Source organism: Vipera ursinii (genome assembly GCF_947247035.1).
Source record: "Vipera ursinii genome assembly, chromosome: 10".
NCBI classification, from domain to species: domain Eukaryota; kingdom Metazoa; phylum Chordata; class Lepidosauria; order Squamata; family Viperidae; genus Vipera; species Vipera ursinii.
The window spans coordinates 22,532,853-22,553,299 of record NC_139520.1 but is presented as its reverse complement, the minus strand read 5'-3'; the positions used below and the strand labels follow the sequence as shown (position 1 = coordinate 22,553,299).

General features: G+C 51.9%; 1 protein-coding gene across 3 annotated transcripts; it reads right to left on the bottom strand.

Annotated features, from left to right (window-relative positions):
* Window positions 1-1,900: 1,900 nt before the first annotated feature.
* On the bottom strand, window positions 1,901-20,134 carry SPIRE2 (spire type actin nucleation factor 2). Of its 3 annotated transcripts, none has more exons than XM_083370395.1 (15): window positions 19,975-20,134; window positions 11,046-11,083; window positions 10,327-10,695; window positions 8,246-8,329; window positions 7,549-7,713; window positions 7,178-7,264; window positions 6,553-6,676; window positions 6,163-6,332; window positions 5,653-5,827; window positions 5,104-5,237; window positions 4,438-4,575; window positions 4,280-4,347; window positions 4,172-4,199; window positions 3,947-4,062; window positions 1,901-3,044 (listed from the first exon to the last, which is right to left on the bottom strand). In XM_083370395.1, exons 1-15 carry the CDS (start codon window positions 20,024-20,026, stop codon window positions 2,840-2,842), a joined length of 1,953 nt encoding a protein of 650 aa, XP_083226521.1. In that variant the 5' UTR covers window positions 20,027-20,134; the 3' UTR covers window positions 1,901-2,839. The 3 variants fall into 3 exon arrangements, with proteins under 3 accessions (XP_083226521.1, XP_083226522.1, XP_083226523.1); XM_083370396.1 differs by having other exon boundaries at window positions 4,438-4,572; XM_083370397.1 differs by having other exon boundaries at window positions 6,163-6,251.
* Between the last annotated feature and the right edge of the window lie 313 nt (window positions 20,135-20,447).

Sequence of the window (20,447 nt, the reverse complement as noted above, 5' to 3'; positions counted from 1 at the left end):
GTGGGTCCCGTCAGCGGGGGGTCTGGGGAGATCCTGTAGAGATCGCTGTAGAGATCCTGACTCTGCTGGCTTTTCGCAAGAGCCTGGAAAGGTGGCTTTGCCGATGGTCCTGAGGATCCCAGGCGTGGTGCAGGACCAGTTAAGTGGCTGCAGTATTTTGGTGGCTGTGCTTGTCTCAGCTGTGAGTTTAATGCCTTTTATGATGGTTGTTTTTATATTGTTTTTAAATTGCATATTTGTGGTGTAATTGCAGGTGTTTGTAAGTCTCTGAGAGTCATACATATGAGATGGGTGGCTATATAAATTGGAATAAATAAGGCTGAATTAAATGATATTCTACATAATTTTATATTCAAGAGCTGAGTTGGCAGATTTCAGGCTGCTGTGTAACTCTAAACATTGAGAAGTTCATGAGCCAGATCTTCAATATTCCCAATCACCTCCAACCCTCCTTTATAGCAGTAGAATTAAGGAGATGACTTTGTTGCAGCCCTATTAAACAATCCTTGTGGATCTATTCAAATTGAGAAGTTTCTGCCGTATTGTTCTTCTGGAAAGAGAATAATAATAAGAGTTGTCACAGATCAAATCAAACCTTTGTGTGACTCCTGATATCTGGAGTGCCAAATGGGAGCCTAGAATAAGCAAGCACACTTTCCAAAGCTCCTGTAACCATCTCTTTGGATTAACCTTGCAGCATACATTGTATATGTGCTGTGAGAGTAAAATAAGTGGACAGAGGGCAAAAACCGGAGCTCTGCTTTAAACAGATATCAACAAGCTCTTCCATCTGGAATTTTAGGAGGCTTTTGCATCAGCCTCAAATTCCCCCTCCCCTTCAGATGACTGATGCTGAGAAGGGAAATTACTACTTGGGAGCAGGATTTACAGAGGAACATTACTAGGTCTGCTTCACATTTTATTTACACTTCTTTAAATGGTAGCATGACACTTCTTTGTTGTGCTACAGACCATAAAAGGCTAAGGGGGCGTGGCAGAGTCTTTCCTGCACCGAAGACCCACTTTGCAAACTCTTAAAATATATAGAGTTCCCAGCCCAAAAAACCCTATCAGAATTACATAAGTCCCAGAAGGAAGAGCAGGGATTGGATCTTATTCTTGTGCAGCTGGGAAGGGTAAATAGGAGGGATGGAGGAAGTGGAATTTTCCTCCAATGGGATTTTCCCATGTATTTCACCAGAAAAGATAGATAGGGCAGCCTAGAAAAGTCAGTGCCCTCCTAACCTTACCCAAGCACTCCGAATTTGTTGGCGATGTCCATTTTGCTCTCCCGAGTTCATGGTGACCTAACCCCAACCCTAGAGGCTCGCTTGTTCTCTCACAGAGTGAGCTTCTGTAAATACTGAAGGCAGGGTTGGATAAAGTGGACAGCGACTGAGGTGGGAGAGGGATTTGAAGATGATGGAATAAAAACCTGGAGGGAAGTCTTTTGCCCTTCTGGCTGATTATGCTTCCCCCCACCTCCACATGCCAGTTCAGCATTTGGGATCATTACCAAATTTTAACTTCGGGAGGATTTCCTGGGGCTGCCAGAAAGAGCCGCTAAGTCAGGTTAACCAGGCCTGCCTGTGTGGCTACTCATTCTCCAGAGGCAGCAGCTGCAGAACCCCCGCTTCACTCCCTGGCATGTGGCCAGTGTCTGGCAGAGGCGGTGGCTCCAGCTGGAACTCGGTCCACTCACAGCAGGACGGGTGTTTGACAGAGGGCCCACCTTCCAGGCTTTTACTTATCAAGTCAGTGAAAAGAGGACTGGAACCGACCTTCTCCGAAAGCTCATGCCGGACACCACAAGTTGGGTTGTTAAATAAGCTGTAAAGTATCCACACCATGCTAGGCCACTAAACAAGTAGCCACAATTTACTTTGCAGTTTACACAGCTCAGTGCAATGTATAAGTGTGGCCCTGTTTATGTAGGAATCAGGATTTCAGTCCAAGCCGCCTCCACAAAGATCCTGGCAGCCTTCACGCAGCCAGCAGTCAGCTATCCTCCTCCCTAAGCAAATTGCTCTCAGAAGCTGGGAACAGGTGCTCTTTATCTAAATTCTTACAAAATTATTTATTATTGGCTGTACAAATAAGACACACTCCTGTAGAGGGAGAATGAGAGGGAAATGGCGCCCTTTTTCATAGTCTTCGTAGGAGACTTGCTTCGTTCCTTGGTCTAGGGAAAGACAACTAGCAAGAGCCAAAGAAATGGCAAGGAGCAGCCAGCAGCTCCGTAAGGTGCATTCAGCAGCAGGCAGGTGGCTGGGAGGGCGCCCGCTTTGCAAGAAAGCCAAAGGCTGAAAGAACGTTTCCTTCAGAGACATCAGCAAGGGGTGCGGAGCTTCTCCGGGGGGGGGGAGGAGTGGGGAAAGCAGCAGGGAAGGAGCTGGCCTCTGCCTGACAGCTCACCTTCCTGCCCACCAGTGCAGCTGACCCCTGGTGTCCAGGCTCCCTCTGGCTGACCTCCAGGCTGGGTGGTTTCAGCAAAGTTCTCATTTGCCAATGAAGGGGGTTGCCATGCTGATCAGCTAAAGCAACTTATCTGCTGTATAAATATAGAGTATCTATAAGTGTGTCTGTGTATACGGTATGTGTATATGTATGTGTGTGTGTGGTGTGTGTATATATGTATATGTATATATGTACGTGTATATGTACATGTACATAAGCAGCAGGCAGGTGTCCTTGGAAGATGGAGTGGGCTGGATAAGGAAGGTGGGAGCCAGCAGACCCCCAAAGCCGTGTTTCATCTGCCAGAGAATTGTGGCTGCCTGGCCTTCGAAGGTTGAATGCTGGAGTTGGGGGGCACGTTGAGGGGATGTTCCGGGCGCCTCTAGCTGGACGAGATGCACAGGGATTGGGTTTTGCGGCTCCTCCCCAGCTTGGTGTTGAGAATGTCCATGCTTTTGCGGCTGGAGCTGACGACATCTGTGACAAAGCCAGAGCAGTCGCGGCAAACGTCCTTGAGCAGTGACCCATGAGCATAGATGCAGGGGAACTCTTCTTCCACGCTGCGCCAGTGGGTGCCCTGCAGGGAGCTGGAAGGCAAAAACAGGGCGCTCTGACTGGGGTCCTTGCTCTGGGGCAGCTATGGCCCCTCCCTCCCCCCCAGGGCCAGAGCAACCTCAGCTGACAGGCTTTACTTGGTTCCAAAGTCTGTGTCTCCAGGATTAGGAAGCACTTAGGGTAACTGGCTGGGATACCTAGCTTGCTTTATGGGATATCCTTAAACCATGCTTTAGAAGGTCCTGCCTTACTATTAGGTCTGGATCTTGAGGGAGATCAAGGTTATGCATTGCACAATTGTTAAACTATTTGAAAGAGCTGCACATCAGCCGGGAGGTCTTTCACAGACTTTGGATCCCTTCCATTTCTGAAGCCAAAAATCTCTTATCCATGAATGAAAAGGAGATGGGGGCATATCTTTGGCTGATGCCATATTTAAACTATTGTTGGTTGGTGTCTTAGTATGGGCAAATGCAACAGTTGTAGTTTGCAAACCTATATGACCGTGGTTCAAACCTCAGACTGTAGAGAATTGAGGTCCTCTGCCTGCAGGCACCTGCCTTAAACCTCTGCTGGGACTGCAGCCCCCAGAATTCCCCTTCAGCTGACCTGTCCCAAAGGTGCTTTTCACGAGGGCAGCTGGACTTTGTTTTTCTTTGAAGACGTTTTGCTTCTCATCCAAGAAGCTTCTTCAACTCTATTGGCTGACCTGATTGGTTTGAAATTCTGATAGCTGACCTCTCAGCCTGTCTAGCAATGGAGTCAGAGACAGCTGCCCAAGACGATTGGAGCAGAAAAAGTCTGGATCTGCCAACCTCAGCCTCAGGACTCACTTGCTTTACTCCTGACTGGCTTGCTGCTGAAGGAGCATCTGCACATCCTAAACGGCGGAGGAGGAAACAGAACAGGAAGAAGGAAAAGAAGCACCACCTACTGGAAAGTCTCCTGCCGGCGGGCTGCGGAGCCCTTGGCACCCAGAGAGCCGTGCAGAGTCTCGAAGCCCAGGGCGTAGACAGGGATGTGGGCGAGCTTCTTCGAGGGCATCTTGATCTGGAAGGGCCAAGCAGGAGGGACTCAGTGGAGGGCTGGGCTGCACCACCCAACTCGCCGGAAGATTGCCCCGAGGGATTTTGCCTTGGCTGTGGGGAAAAGCCCTTACCTTCAGGCTGCAGGAGCTGCAGACGGACCTAAAAGCAACGGAGGCAAGAAAAGGCTCAGCCGGGAGCCCCATTCATCCCGTGGCCTCCCCAGCGGGGTGTCTGCTTACCTCTTGCAGAAGAGGCAGGTTGGGGGCCAGGAGAAGAGCGGAAACCTGGTTTGGCAGCAGCAGCAGCTCTGAGCCAGAGGAGAGACAGTCAGCAACAGCTCCTCTGGGGGAAGGCCCTCCCCACATCGCTGCAGCCCCAGGAGCCCCTCTGGCCTCACCTTCCCTTTCTTCAGGCTGGTGTAGAGCTCCTTGCTGTGAAGGAACTTCTCCATCTCCGCCTTCACCAGCACCCGGCGCACGTTGATCATTTCCTCCACCGTGAGCGCCAGGCTTTCTACGGGGTGGCTGAACTCCTGCTGTGGCAGGGCAGAGGATAGGAATCAGAGCTGCCCTCAGCCAAGCCAGCTGCCCAGAGCTCTCTGTCCCAGGCAGAGAGGGCTGTTCAAGTCTACTGCAATTAGGACTCTAGTAGAAACATCAGCCCTCACAGCACACGCCCTTCCTCAGCCGGTCAGATCTCAACAGCCAGGGAAAGCTGGAAATAGTCCAGCATCTCACAAGATTTGGAGAAAGGCTGGCTTCCGTTGGGAAAAAAACAAAGCCTACAGATTCATGCAGAATTGGCCCCTAAGAGCAAAACGTCAAATGGCCCAAAGGAAGACGTGCCACACGCCCAGGTTCTAACTCCAGAAACAGAGGAATCGGAACCGTTGCACTTGCAACCCTCCCGTTAAAGTTCTTCCGTGTTACCATTTCTTGACTCATTTCCCTCTGGGCCGTGTTCCTGGGACAAGGGCCAGGCTTCGGGGGCCCAACCCAGCCTCACTTATCAGAGGCCACGACGGAAAGCACGTGTGGAGGACCACTCCACCCAAGATGCTTACCAGCCACAAATATTTCAAATTGGCATCCGTGACGGGAACAGAGCTGGCCTCCAAATTCTCCTCCACAGAACCGAGGACGTCTTGTTCACGAGGACACGAACCAAGCCGAGGGTGGTAGCGAGCTGGGACCGATCCTGAAGGAGAACAGAAGAAAACCGGCAAGTCAGTATCCACCCAGCAGGGAGAACAGGGCCTCCTGCTTCCCACGAAGACACAAGGTGTGTGTAGCTGAAACCAGAGGCACACCAGAAAATCAACAGCGGCCACACCCAGCCAATGTTCACAAGTGGAAAACTCCTCCAGCACCCGGTGCCCTCCCAGCTGCTGTGCGAAGGAGAGGAACCGATTCCCTGCCCCCCGATCTTCCCAAACTCCTCCTCTCTGGATTTTCAGGTGTCCTCGGAGCGCTTGGACTGCAACATGTCCGCTGGGAAAGACGGCAAGAAGGGGACCCAGAGAGAATGGCTGCTTCCCAGAGCGGGGTTGGGTCACAAAGAAGGGTTCATTTGCCCATGTTTTCCATGCTGGCCCATGCAGTGGACAGGGTACCTGAGCGAGGCCTCAGGTCTGACAGGCTGGGCCTTAAGTGCTCCCGCTGAGGCTCGCTGCTCTCACTTTCACCCCGAAAATGGGCCAGGTCCTGCTCAGAGAAGGAGCGGTCCCGCTTCAGTGGCATCAGGGGTCCCGGCTCCTGAGCTGCCTCCGAGCAGGGAGACTCTTCTTCCTGCCAAAAAGGGCACACTCAGCACGCCTGCAGAAATGGTGGCACTCGGACCGCCTCCCCAGGCGCAGCCCCCCAGGCCATTGCAGGGTGGCATTTCTGCCCTCAAGGGGAAGGAACACTGGAGCCGGGGCACACGTGCACAGGTAAGAGGCCTTTGGGGGGAGGGTGCCCATGGCCCCAGAGGGTGGCAGAGGTTGCCAGAGCAGTAGGTTTGGGGCAGAGGAAGAGAAGGCCAGCAGGATTGGACTGCAAAGTCCGCTCGTGGCCCGTGCCCGTTCCAGCAGTCCGAGGAGCTCATCTTGCCCAGAAAGCAGGAGACAAGGCCCAGCTCTTACTTCAGAAAGCAACATCTCCTCCATCTCTGCCAGCGTGGGTGCCTTCAGCAGGACCTTCGGCCTCTGGCGCTGAGCTGGGGCACCGGACTCTGAAACGGAGAGGTTGATGCAAGAGGTCGACTTCACGTTGCTGGAGCAGGCTTTCACCAGGCAGGGCAAGGAACCAAACCCTGGCAGGGCGAGAGGAGCGGGCACGTTGGTGGCACCATCTCCTGTGCCGGGTATGTAGGAAGCTCCAACCTGGCCTCCCTTCTAACAAGTGGCCCTTAGACCAGCCCAACTTTCCCCAGCCTGGCACTGGACTTCAGGGTCAAAGTGGGTCAAAGCTGTAGGGCTGAAGGATGGGACACCTGAACCATCCCCCCTCTTTTTTTTTAAGGACAGACACACCTCTCTGGTCCTGGTGCTGCAATTCCACAGGCCGGAGCTTCCGTTCCTGCTTGATCTCCTCCAGGATCTTCTCATGGAGGGTCCTCTGCTGCTGAGGCATGGGACGCAGCCGGCGCTCGGAAGCCTGCAATAGGATTGGGAAGCCAGAGAGCTTTGTCCCAACCCTGGAGCTGAAAGTGCATCTTAAGGCCAGCAAAATAGGTCCCTGATCTGCGATGTTCAAGAAGTTACCGCTTAACGGTCAAGCTAGCATGTATACTGGACTGTGACAGTCATAATGTTCACTTGTTGGGAAGCCGAGCAAAACACCCTGGCCAGCTGCTGCCCTCGAGGTTCCAAACAACACGGCTCTGCCAGAACACCCCAGAAAGCAGCCCCAGCAGCTATTTTAAAATAATTGATAATAATAATAATAATATTAATATTAATTATTATTATTATTATTATTATTATTATTATTATTTCCTATTGGGCAATCAAAGCAAGTGACGATCTCAAATAAATGATGGATAGTAGACGTGGTAAAAGCAATTAAGATGATAGTTAGTAAAACTCCCAGAGTCCAACTAAAAATCCTTTCAATCCCACCCCCACTAAAGTACAGAATAGCAGGACGTCGGCTGACCTGTCTCAGAGGCGGACGAGATCTTATGAAATCCAAAATTAGCTCATGGGCGTCCTTCTTCACCCGAGGCGGAATGTCTCCGTCCACCTGATAGATAGCCATAAAGAAGAGTGAGCCACAGCGACTCCTGTTCTCCAGAAGCCTTTAGTTACCTGGGACAGATTTCTGCTTCTTTCCAAAATCCTGTCCATCTTATCTGCTTTTGGGGCGACTTCTGTAAGGTTCAGGGGGAAGGGTTGCCAACACCCCATTTTAAGTGAGGTAAGGGGCCAGGCCCACAGGAAGAAGAAGAAGGCCCCAGAGAGTGGCTGAGCTGCCCAGGGCCATCTGGTGGCCCCAGAGAGGGAGGAGATGGTCCCTGTTCCTCTCACCATGACCTTGCGGAGCTTATAGTTGCGGGCTCGGATGTCCTGCATCAGCATCTCAAAAGGCGTCAGCTGATACTCGGTGGGCAAGGGGTCAAATTGTTTCTGTTGGACCTTCTTGAGCTTTACACCGTTCCGCAGTTCTCGCATGAGCTGGACCCAGAGCCGAGCCTGAAAGCCACAAACCAACAATGCCAGCAGGATTAGTTTCCCCCAAACTGTGCTTGAACCAGAAAAGACGCTGAGGACACCTCGGTGGGTCTTGCTCTGAGAAGCCAATCCTCCTTCCGAGCTTTCTCCAAGGCAAGCAATGCTCCACCCTGGGACTAAATGGACTCTCTCTCCCACAGGCGGCGAAGGTCTTGCTATGGGCAGCCCTGTGAGACTGTTCTCAAGGCCAAACTACAGCCACGACAGGGCATTTACTCAACAAAGCCTGGGCCTTTCTCCAAATGTGTGTGAGGGGAGAAGTGGTTGCAGATGTATATTTAGGAAAAAAACATTTTTACTGAGCTTAAGGTTCACATCAGGTGCACCTAGAGCAGCAAGGGGAGAGGACTGAGCTCTTCCCCTCCATTCTTCTTGCTTCTTGAAGGGAAGCAGTTCCCTACTTAAAATATTTATACCCAGCTCCACCCAGAGATTCCGGGGTACTTAAAAAAGCCCACCAAGTCTATTCCCCTTTTCCCAGCCCGCTCCATACCCAGTCCGTGTTCCTCAGGTTATCCAGCTCTGGTGCCGATCGGTCCCTCAGCTCTTCATCTTCGTCCTTCAGCTTGATTAGCATCTGCATATCCCAAGACCCAGAAACGGGTTAGCCTTGCCTATTTCCATTGTATTAATGGCGGCATAAAAGCTATTGGATTGGACTGGGATTAACTTGAAGAGGCAGCCCCCTAATGACAGGGAAGGATCACCCAAAGTTTACTTTGGGCTGCTGGGGGTGGGGATTAAATCCTTATTCAGCTGGATCTTCTGTGCAAGAAAGGAATGGAACAAGAACTAGCTTTAGCAGGGGAGAGGACAGAGACGGGGCACAAATTCTCCAAATGAGAGTCTGACTGGTAGTTGTGATACTCCACACAAGAGCTAGAAGGCAGGCAAAGAGCGGAGCAGCTCCTTTAAGAACAATCCACAGTGATCAAAACACGTGTGGCTCCCAGCCCTGAGGATGCCCAGGTGGGAGAAGAAGGCAGCAGGTTGACCTCTCCGTGCATAACTTGAGTCTTACAGTTTGCAACTGCTTAATGTAGCTGCATCGTTGAATCTTTGCCTGCTGGCCTTCCAGTTCAGGCACAGGTCTGGGAAAAGCCAGACAAGGTAATGTTCTCACCAGGACGTGTTTGGCCGATGCTCTTCTGGAGCTCCTAGTTTAAGGTCTCCTCGCAAAGAGAGATGAATTCCAATTCTAACCTTCCCAGAAGCTGAGGGCCCCCATCTCTAATTTTGTCTCTCTTTCTGTCACCCGGCCTTTCTCATTTCCACTAGGAGGCCTTAGAATAGAATCTGTTCCCTGAGTGACTCGTTCAGGAGGGGTGGTGGTGGTGGTGGTGGAAATGACTTCTCCATGAACGCTTTTCCACGGGGAAAACAGCACTTTTCCCTGGAGAGCGCTGGGCTGGAGAGTCCCTAATTAGCAGCTGTCATTAGCTACTCAGGGTTCCTCCCAAGAGATGCAGAGAGCAAGCCCAGTTCAAGCAGCAGCCCCGGCTACCTCCATCCCAGGAGCTCTGACTGTGGGAATAGGAAGAGCCGAGCATTCACTGAGCCTCATCTGTGCCATGAGATACCCTGGCAAAGAAATGGTACCCACCCTTCCCCCTGCCTGGCTCTTAGTTGCACCAGCTGTGCAGAGGATAACCCTGATCGGACGCACACTTCTAGAGGCAAGACCTGCAGGGAGACAGCAGGGCTGGCAGCTTGCCAGGATGGAGCATGTTGCCACTCAGCTGCCACAGGAAGATGAAGTTCCTGCAGCACCCACAGTGGCTCATGGCCACGGCTCAGCTGGGCAGCAGCCAGTGCAGAAGGCAGGTCAAGAGCTGCCCATCTCCCTGGTGCTTGCAGACGACTTCCCAGGCCAAAGAATCTAAGGGGCTGAATCTGCCCGTCTGGATCTAATTCTTTGGGGGAAGGATATGGAGAATTCTTCTCAGCAAGAAGGGCCAGAGGATGGGCCTTCTCTGCGATACCTCCTTTTTCTGAAATGCCCTTCCCAAGAGGCATGGGCAGCCTCTCATCCCTGCTCTTTGGTACCCAATTAAAGTCAGTATTCCTCCCACCAGTCTTCGGCCAGCTCTGCTCCCTGGGGTCACTTTAGCCATCTTGGTTATTTCATCCCCATTCCTTGCTGCTGAGAGATCTGTATTCCATCCAGAGTCCTGTGGGACCGGGATGGCTTAGAAATGCTGCTGAATAGGATAAATCCAATTTGCAGTTATCTCCAGAAGCCAAGCAGCCTGGCACGTAGGCCTCACCCAAGCAACTATCTGGGACACAAAAGAGCCTTTTTAACATCTGGGCAGCTGCTGCAGAGATGGTGAGGCTCTCCCTTTCCAGGGGAATCGGGTAAGAGACGCAGGGTTGGACCATCCGCCCCACCTCCAAAGATCACCTTCCCAGCTGCCAACAGGAGGCTCAGGGATCACAGATTCTGCCGCACAGCAAAGGCTCAGGAAAGCCGCATCTCCAGGCGGAGGCCTATAATGCCTGCTTGCTCACCAAGGGCAGCACCTCAGAAATGGCACCCGCAGATGGTCCACGACCCAGGCAAGCACCACTCACTTTCTTGGTGTCCTGGATCGTGGCCAGAAAAGCCTTCAGCTCCACCGTCTCCAGGAACAACGCCCGGCACACCGCCTGGTAGTGAATGTGGGCCTCCTGGGGCTGGGAGAGGCGGGCAGCGCAGAGCTGCATCACTTGGCTGAACGTGCGGACCGCGCTCAGGGCCCCCTTGGCCACCGCCTCCTCCTCTTCCTCCTGCCCGCTGTAGCCTTCGTCCGCAGTGCTGCTGCCAGTGCTGCTGTCCTCAGAGTCGCTGTTGATCATCAAATCGATCAGTCGCTCCAGTTCAGGACTCAGCTCACGCTCCTCATTCTGCTCCAGGCCCCAGTCGAGGGCCCGGTAGATGACAAAGCCCAGAGACTGCACCACCTGCAGGGCAGGGAAGAGGAGGGGGGAAAGATACGGCTTAGCTTACATCCAGCGGGCTGTTTTCTTCAAGTGCTTCATCCACATCTGCCAATGTGATTCCTCTGGAGGATGGGTGGGCACAGTGGCAATGCCAAGTAGCTGCACCCAGGCCAGAGGGTGCCAGGGTGCTCTGACCCTGACAGCTTTGGGGACAGGGGGCAAAATGGGTCATCTGTTCTGCACAGTGCTTTGCTAGGGAAAGTGACACGAGGAAGGTTCAGTAATTAGCTTTATAAGAGACTGTTGGGTGGTTGCCAGCTTTATCCAGTTGCAAAGGCCTGTAAGAAGAGGAGATGAGCACAGCCACCTACCTGTGCTTCTGCTGCAGGTGCCAAGGTCAGCGGGAGCTCTGCAAAGAGAGGACACGGTTAGAAGGTGCCAGTCTCAGAGAGGCAGAGAGTGCCCGGCTTTGTCACCTCTAGGCAGATTTATGCACCACCTATGTATCTGAGCCCATCCTGGACCTGAGAGCCGAGCGAGAAGCAAGCAGGTTTCACACTGATGTCTCTTCTTTTGGTAAAAGGGCAGAGATGCCAAATGGGTAGAGTCTATTTTGGGTGGTTAAATGGGGCATGGTTCACTGTACTTCGGGTTTGGTACACAGAGGCCAGCCATTCACAAAACAAGCATGCCTGTGTGTGCAAATGAGAATTTTTTCCCAGGTTCAATGAAAGCAAGTGGCATGTTGGGTTCACACATGCAGGTGCTGCTTTGAAACCACAAGTGTAAAATATTGCGGAGGGGTGGAGGATGGGAGCTTGGAGAGGAATGGAAAAATGCAGGCGGGCAGAATTTACAAATGGAAGAAGAAGAAGAAAAAAAACAGATTGTAGCCAGGGTAAATGCTATGAAAAGAATAAATGTATAAAGGACTTCTAAAAACAGAACTTCTAAGATACTGGTAAAAGAAACTTTCCTGGTACATTTAAGACCAGTCTGGAAGCCATCTTAGCACATGCATGTACACGCAGCCAGTTCAGACACCCGTTTCCTGCTATTTCCCAATCAATCAACCATTTAAAGTCCCAAATATGTCTCTAGGGAGATGACAAGATGTCCAACAACCCCATTTCACAGCTGTGCAAGATGGACAAATGCATTTGTGCCCAGGGAGACCTCTCTCCCCTTCCTTCTCTCTCCCCAGACCAACCCGGCTCTTCTCTCTAATTGCTGTCTCATTTACTGTATGTGACCGGGAGATGATGGGAAAAGAGACTGAAAGAAGACTCTAGGGGTCACCCTTCTCCAGAGAGAATTATATGAACTGTAGTCAATAAAATGAAGTTTGGCAAAAAAAAAAAAGAAAGAAAAAGATTCGGGCCATTAGGAGAAAGCAGAGAACCACATAATGCAGCAGTGTAAGCAGAGCCAAGTCCTTGGCTATTTTATCTTCCGCTGCCCAACATCACACAGAGCCAAAGCTGCGGGGGGGGGGGGAGCGCAGGCCTTGCAGCTGTACCAGTTTTGTGGGCATCTCTACAGAGGCAGCCTCTTCCGGTTCCTCCCTTCCTGCCATGGAGGCTGATGCAAAGCAGTGGGACTCCCTATCCTAAAGCTGGCCTTACTAGAAGCCGACTCCGCTGAACAGTTGTGACGTACTTGGCATCTCCAACACAATTCCCTCTCAGTTTGTTTCCCCGGCCCTCAGATGGGGAGCAGGTGGCCCTCGGCATCAGTGTGTGCAGTGAAAAAGATGAGCAGATCTTGCACAGCTCAGTGCTCTGGAAAAGCTCTGAGAAATGCCATCCGTTGGGACAGGAGGTGGCTTTCTCACATTTGACTTCCTCTTCCCTGTTCGGATTCACAATCTTAAACTAATCAAAGTTACTATTTGGAAGGCAGAATTCCTGGAATCTTACCACTCACTTTACCAATCTGTAGAGAAAAGCTGTACAAAATGCATTAAATTGGGAGAAATTGCTTTTCAAAAATGATGCATTAGGCACAACTGAAAGAGAAGCACATACTTTTGGATAAATGTGTCCCAAATTAGATACATTTTTGTGCAGATTTAAGAAAAAAAACCTGAAGCAATGAAGCGGTATTTGCTAACAACTGAGTGCCTTTGCCCATGGCTGCCGATGTGCTGCATGCATTTTGATCCACGAATACACCCGATAACAGGCTGGGGGCCAGGAGCAGCCTTGTCTGGAACAGAGGGCTTCTTTCTCTGACTGCTGCTGGAGGAACCCCCAAACTGATGCCGCCTGGACACCCACGCTGCCCGTAGGCAGGAAGTTTGGCGCTGCAATGAGTCAAATGTAGAGCAAGGAAGCCACCGGGTTAGTGACCCTCAGCACCAGCCATGGCTATAACTCATTGGTTGGGCTTTGGCAGAGTGCAGAACTGGCTGGACCAGTTTGGATGGCGGGCTGGGCTGCACTTCTAAGTCAATATTATCAGAAGCAACGGTGGTGGTGGCAGCAGCTGCCAACGGCCAGCTTTCCTGGAAAAGGTTCCCTAACAACAAGCTGCATCCCGGACAAGGGCAGAAGGAAAGAGCCGCCTAAGGAGCGACACTGCTGGCCTCTTGGCCACCCCAGCCATGTGCTGGTCACTGCCCCTCACGTTTGCCTTTGCACTGTTTAATTTAGAACAGAGGGACAAGCAACAATTGCCTCTCCTGGGTGTTGTTGCTTTTAAACACAACTTCAAGATACTCCGAAATAAAACCATGACACGAAAGCACTGAAAGGCCGATGCAGGACTGAAGACTGGCTAAGCCACGACTAAGCCCAAGAGGGAGGAATCAGAGCGGCAACCAAGCCGCAAAATCCAATTTAGCAATAGGAAGAAGAAGAAAAGGTGGCAGTTGTGGAAGAGGAAAGCGGATACACGAGTGAAGGAAGAAAGACTCGTTCCTTGACTGCATGAACAAAAAACTCTGCTCCCGCCTTAGGCAGGGGGTTGGACTAGAAGACCTCCATGGTTCCTTCCAGACCTAGGATTCTATTCTATGAAAAGTTTGGTCTGTTCAGGCCTTGAGTTGATGCCATCAAGGGGAGGACATATGTCCACCTGTGCTTGTCCTTCAATGGGTGGCCTTCTTCAGACGTCTGAATGTAGTGGCCTGCATGCAAAGGTCCTGCTGACTGAGAGAACTGCCACTGTGGAGGCCCTTCCTCAAAGAAGATTGCCTGGGCATTTCACATTTAAGTAGAGCCTTTTCTCTCCCCTCCCCCCCAATAAATCCTCATCTTTAAAGGGTGTTCTGATTTTAACACTGTTTTGCAATTAAAACACTCCGTAATGTTAAGGCCACATCAGTCACCCTGGGATGTTCTTAGCGGATCTCCCTTCCTGGCCCAAGTCCTAATGTGAAGATAACATTGTGAACATCAGGCACAAATGTTGCTGTTGCTTCCCTGCTGCCTTACGGAGAGGCTGGGAAGACCCCGTCGTGGACGTGGCTTTGACACAGCCTCTCCTCACCAACTGCCTGCCCGATGAGGCAGCTGTGAGCATCCAAGCTTAGTCACTTCCTACTCTGGGATGCCACCCAAGGCCCAGATTTGCCACCTGTCCACACTTCTTCCTCTGGGACAATACCACTTCACTCCTACGGAGCAGGAGCCTCCTTGAGGCCCCTCTTGCCTCTTCTCAGAGGCCCTCCGGATTGAGGCCCTGGAAGACTGCAGGTGCGTCAGCCCCCAAAGGCCACCGGCAGTTGGTATAAGTACACACAACAGACACCTGGCAGGGAGATGAAAGAGGCGCTTCTGACCTCTGTGCTCAGGCAGTCAATGAATTACTCAAGGCAAACTAAACCCCACCCAAGTCACTGGGGCAAAGGGGCAAAGGAGAGAGAGAGAGAAAGGCGGCTGTCCGGAAAACCGGAAGCTCCCCGAGACCCGTGACACGGTTTAAGGAAGGGCTCCCCGATCTGCGCTGCTAGGATGTCGCATCTCACGTCACACACGGACCCGCAGGCTGCTTCCCGCCTGCGGGGAAACTGTCGGCACCCCCGCCATTCCTTCCGTTGCTCGGGGCAGCCCTGACTTTCACGGGCCTGCTTTGGAAGCCCTAAAGGACCCCCTCTCGGACAATTTCCTAACCCCTGTTGAATACTCTGCGGGGCGGGCACCAAAAAGGGGCGGAACGCCTTCGATGTGCCAGACCGTCCCGCGGCCGAAGGATTTCAGGGTCCCGGAGGCCAGGGCCCCTCCTGGCTTGGGACCAACTCGGGGCGCCGCGGGCGGAGGGGGGCTGATCGCGACCTCCCGCTCCGTCCAAGCAACGACCCCCAGCGCGGGGCCCTTCCGTGGACGCGGCGCCGGGTCCCCGAAGGGCTTTCGCTCCCCGACGCAGCGGCCCCGCCGGCCTTCCTTTGCAGCCCGGCGCGCTCTCCACGCGGGGCGCCGCTCCCCGCCGCGCCCGCTCCCCACTCACCGGCCTCGCCGAACTCGCCGCGGGCAGAGACGGCGCCGTCCTGGTGCAAGCGGAGGTCGGCGGTGTCGCGGAGGCGCCCGGCCGGTCCCCGTCGGCGGCGGCGCCTTTCCTCGGCGCCCGGCGGGTCGGGCTGGAGCAGCCCGCGGCAGCATTGGAAGCCGACGGCCCACGCCTGCTCCTCGTTGACGGGCTGCTCGTAGGCCTTCAGCACCTCCTCCAGGGACAGCTCCTCCACCGCGGCCCCCGCCGCCTCGCGCCCGCCCCCGCCCGCCGCGGCCCCCGGCCCGGCCCCTGCTCCCGCGCGCGCCATGCCCGCCGCTCCATCACCGGCTCCCGGCGCCGGGACCCATCGCGGCGGCGGCGGCGGCCTCGCTGCTCCTGCTGCGCTTCCTCCTCCTCCTCCTCCTCCTCCTCCTCCTCCTCCTGCTGCTGCTGCCGCCGACGGACAACCTGGGAAGGGGGAGGGGAGGAGGGCTGAGCCAGCCGCCTGTCGCCCCGCCCGCCGGAGGGAGCCGGGCCAGCCCAGGCCGAACGCCGCAGAGCCGGCCGCGGGGAGCGCGCCGGGCGCTTCCGGGCGGCCTCGACCCCGGGCGGCCCCTGCCGGCTGGAGCCTCCGGGAGAGGGGCAGCTGCTCCCCAAGGAGCCTTCAGGCGCCGCTTAGGTGGCCCCGGGAGAGCTTCCCTACTCCGCAGCCCATCCGGACTTAGTCTGGAGTAAGCATCCCCGTGGCCTTAGCTTCTGAGTAAGCCCGAATTCGGAGTGGGAGGCAATTGGAAAGCATTCCTAGTTAGGGGAGGTGGGGAGTGAAACCAACACTGCCGCCACCCCCCCTCCCACCGCACAGCAACATCCAAGGTTGGAGGGGAGGAAAATCTAACTTTCTGTCTTGGGGGGGGGAGTCTGGCTGCAGCTGCCGGCTGAGGTTGCCCCTTCGCTTCCACCCTTTTACTGAATAGGAGACAACTGGCTGGATTCAAAGTTCCCCGTGGGAGGATTCACACTTGACACTAAACCAAAACTGAACCAACCATATCTGAACTTAGTAGAAAGAGTGAGCTGCCTTAATCTCTGGTGCCACCTTTGCAGACTATCACATGCTATTAAAAGGAAGCAGCTTTTGTGAAGTGCAGCTCCGGTTCATGAAAGCCGATGCCTTTTTTTAATCGTGTTAGCCTGGAAAGGACAGAATAGGGGAAGCAGTCTGTCTGTGCTCTGAAGCATCAGCCTTCCCTCGTTAAAAAAAAAGGTTCTGGGGCTGAACCCCGGTGCCTTCCAGCTCCGACCAGGAGGGAGAACTCTTCTTCCAGAGTGGGGCTCATCAGATTAATTTCAGGCCCCACCTGTGAGCCTGGAGGGTCTGCCCCCACAGCAGCTACACTATTTGAAAGCCTCCAGGGAGGCCAAGATTGACTGCCTTGGGTGGGTGGGTGGGTGGGTGGTCCCCCCAGCAGCCAAAACCTGCCCTCCTTTCTTCCCAATAAACTGGGGGAGGGCTGTTTCTTCATACAGTCCAGTGGGAGGCAGGGAAGGAGCAGCTGCCTTGGACCAATCCAATCCTCACCTATTAATCCCTAAAACACATTCCAGTAAAAACTCACTTTAAACCACATTTTCTACACCTGCAGGGAAATGAACTAACGTTTCAGAAACTTGACTCTCCCGCCTAGCTGCTCCCAGTAGTAACAAGAAGAGTCATGAATGAGTTGCTCCCACATAGAAAAAACAAATAATTTGTTCAGAGTTCTCTCCTCCGCTCTTTTCAAAAAGTCCATTCTCACTCTTTAGTTTTTCCAGGAATAACATTTTGTTGCTAGGAAGATGCAACATCTGTTAACCGCAACAGCAATGTGTCTGTGTGTACACACAAACACATGAAGCAGCCACATCAGTTAAGAGATTTTTAAACTCAAGGCCAGAAGAGTTGATGTAGCTCTTCAAAGCCCACAGCTTGTCTACTACATACTTGTTCTAGTTATGTCCCCAAAATATTTGAAAATTATGCATGTTTTAAGTGCAATCTTAAAAAGTCTGATTTTCAAGACCCCAGAAGCAAACTCTGAACATCACATACCTAAACACGGTTCCATCAAAAGTCTTTCCCACAAAAGCCAACCCAACAGCCCTCAGCTGCTCTCACTAAGATTCTTTCCTGAGCAAGGAGGAGAGGTTAATAAACAAAGTCCTCCTACTGATTAGTGGGAGAGATGGGAAATTGGGCATAATCACAATGTTAAAGAAACAGGCAGGTGATAGGCAAGTGAAGTTGGCTGCATGGGAGGGGGAGGAGGGGGAGGAGGGGGAGGAGGGGGAGGAGGGGGAGGGGGAACACTCAGCCTTCCTCCTGAATGATCCTGGGAGCATCTCCACCAGGGATTATAGAGGTCACAGCCCTTTGAAATGGCAAAATCAGGTGGTCCACGAAGGACTCCGCTCCCCGCCCCAGTTCTTTGCCTCTGTCATGTGATGGTTTAATGCAGTTTCCCCCTCCCCCCCAAATTCTGGGACCCCTTCCTCCATTTGTTGAACTGCATTGCTCCCAAACAAAAAGGGCTTCTAGGATGGAGAAAGCTAGACTAATTTATCTGTTTCTTTAATTTATTAAATGTATTGGTTACACATCTTACAGCAGGATAACTCTGGGTGGCTTACAATATTAAATCAGCTTCATACTTCATACAGAGAATTGTTTTGATGTTACCATCCTATTTATTTTACAGGAGGGGAGGAGTTGTTGCAAGCCACTTGGAGTCTTAGATTGGCAGAAAACTGAGAACTGCAATAATTGAATGACCTCTTAGTGCGGTATATTTTCTAAAAATGCACAAGAGCAAAAACATCTTTTGAGGACTGTGTTTACACTGCTTTTAATCACAGCACTGGAGGGGGAGGGGATGCTTTGATGTTATTATCAGCATCTGGAGAAACAGAATACTTAGGCTCTGTTTGACATTTTAAAAAAGCAGCAAGTGCCACATGTAGCCTGGGTCTGCAAGGTGGGATCACAGCAAAACTGGTAAGGGGATTATTTTTAGCTCAGAGTTTGGTGTGTTCTGCTGGCTTCGCAAAAACTCTTCCAAGCTGGATCTCTCTCTCTCTCTCTCACACACACACACACACCTCAACTGAGTGCAGCCCATTTTTACTTCCTTGCTGTAGAGCAGGGGGTCCCCAACCCCCAGTCCGTGGACCAGTACCAGGCCGTGGCATGCCAACAGATGTTGCACACAAACAAGGAAAGCCCCATCTGTGGGATACAGGCAGCCCACAAAACCATGAACTCTCAGATCTGTGGGAAAACCTTTCTCCATGGAACTGGTCGTTGGTGCCCAAAAGATTGGGGACCCCAGCTTCCATTCATCCAGAAGGCTTCATAACTCTGAGTGCATACAATGCCCTTTTTGCCTCTGAGGCACAACCAGGAGCAGCAGACCTCCCTTCCCTATTCCAGGGACTCCAGGGGAGGCTTGGGGGGGGGGGCTGAAAGAAAAAGTTTCTTCCTTGTCCCACCAGTAAATGTGGGGAGAGGAATTTGGCCACAGATGAATCCATCTGGAGAGGCCTGAAGCTAGGACAGCAGAGGGTGGGGGCTTTCCTGGTCAGTGACCCCTCCCTGGAGGCTAAAGTGTGATCTTTGAGCTGGACTCCTCCTTTTGGGGGAGGGGGTGATCCAGCAATGTGGATTCTGATCAACTTCAGATCTCCACTCTCTGGGCAAAGACTGAACAAAGAGGTCCTCTTCAGTGTCCTTAAGATCTGCAGATAATTGCCTTTCAAGCAATGACTTCACCCCCAGTTCAATTTCCAGGCTCTACATTAACAATTTAATTTTTAAAAAAACAAACTTTTATCTGATTAAATTAACATGCATTAGCTCAGAGTCATCAGCCTCATGGTGATATTTAAATAGTGGAGAAACTAAAGGTGTCCAGCCAGGCTGTGGAAAGTTTCAAGAAAATTAAAAATAAATCAGCAATTCCTAGTGGTTACCAGTTAAGTGGAGGCAACCACCACTTGAGGAGTGGAGGTGTTCCCAAGACGATGTGTTAAAGTCAGCAGCTAAAGTCAAACAGTCATTGTGGGATTGTGCAGCCGGACGGTTGTGTGCTTCACCTCCTTATTTCTGTGTAAGTGTAGCAGATGTTCACTTGGTAAGAATGGGTTCGAACAATGTCAAGCCATTGTGTGCTTTCCTTGTTTGTAAGGTGTTCTGTGAAGCCAGCCAATTGCAATCTATTAAATAAATTCTGGTTAAAGTAATAATGGCTTGACACGTCTGAACAAATTCCCCAAATTGCTCTCTCCTCAGAGGTCTCTCCCAGCAGATCAATGCACCATTGCCCGTTTTCCTTTTTCCCCTCTGGACAACTCTCTTGCAGACAGCAGACAGCCGTCCTGCTCTTGTCCCAGAAGCTCAGGGCTTCAGCTACAGGTCAGGCTCGGAACAGCCCCCGTAGGCCAAACTCAAAGGAACTGGCCCTTGGCAACGGAAGGAAGACCCCACAGGCACAGCAGTGCTGGGTTTTGGCTTCAGGTCCTGTGCTCACACCTCACACTGCAAAGGCAGAGCCTGTTATGTTAGGAGGAGCCAAATGGGGGGGGGGCATTCTTTCCCTGCTCTATCATTATTTACAGTGGCCAAATATCCTTATCATCTCCTCCTCCTTTTGATAGCATTGCTGTGGCAACCAAGGGAAAATAGGAAACCACTCCCTTGCAAGGCTGGTTTCCTTCCCCCCCTTAAACTGAGATTGCAAGAAACAGATTTGCCCCATTAGTGACACCCCCCTCCCCAGCTACCTGCCCTTGATAGTATTGTTGTAGAAAAAGACGGAAGCTCCGCACTGCACATACCTGCGGCAGCCAGACTGATCCTGCGGTTCATTTTAGGCTTCATTATTAGCATTTTAAAAGGTGATATTAGCACTTTTAACAAGTTCTCTTTTAAAGTATGCGAGAACTCATCTCCTCAGCTCTGTTCAAGAATACTATATTCTGAGAGTCCTTGAATTCACTTGCAACATTCAGGAAAGATACAAACCCAGCTGGGAAAGAATCCTGTAACCCATAAATTGGCCACTTGTGGAATATTATTTAGAATCAGTCAGTGTTTTCTTTTGCTCACCTTTCTCATATGACCAATGTCTTTGATCACTTGCTTGCTGAGCTATCACGTATAACAAATGTGCACATCACTTATTTCTGTACCCTATGAAAAGACTTGCCCCTCCTTAATAAGTGCCTTTTGCCTGAATTATTTGAAGATTCATATAGGTAGTCCTCAACTTACAACAATTGAGGCCAAAATTTATGTTGCTAAGTGAGAA

What these genes read in the sequence shown, in the direction of transcription:
- SPIRE2 (XM_083370395.1), bottom strand. Translation starts at nt 20,026, where the DNA reads ATGCTAATAATGAAGCCTAAAATGAACCGCAGGATCAGTCTGGCTGCC. An exon ending in ATAAGCTCCGCAAGGTCATG is followed by an intron (nt 7,265 to 7,548) that starts GTGAGAGGAACA and finishes GCTATCTATCAG; the next exon opens with GTGGACGGAGACATTCCGCC. An exon ending in ATTTGAAATATTTGTGGCTG is followed by an intron (nt 4,576 to 5,103) that starts GTAAGCATCTTG and finishes GCCCTGCCACAG; the next exon opens with CAGGAGTTCAGCCACCCCGT.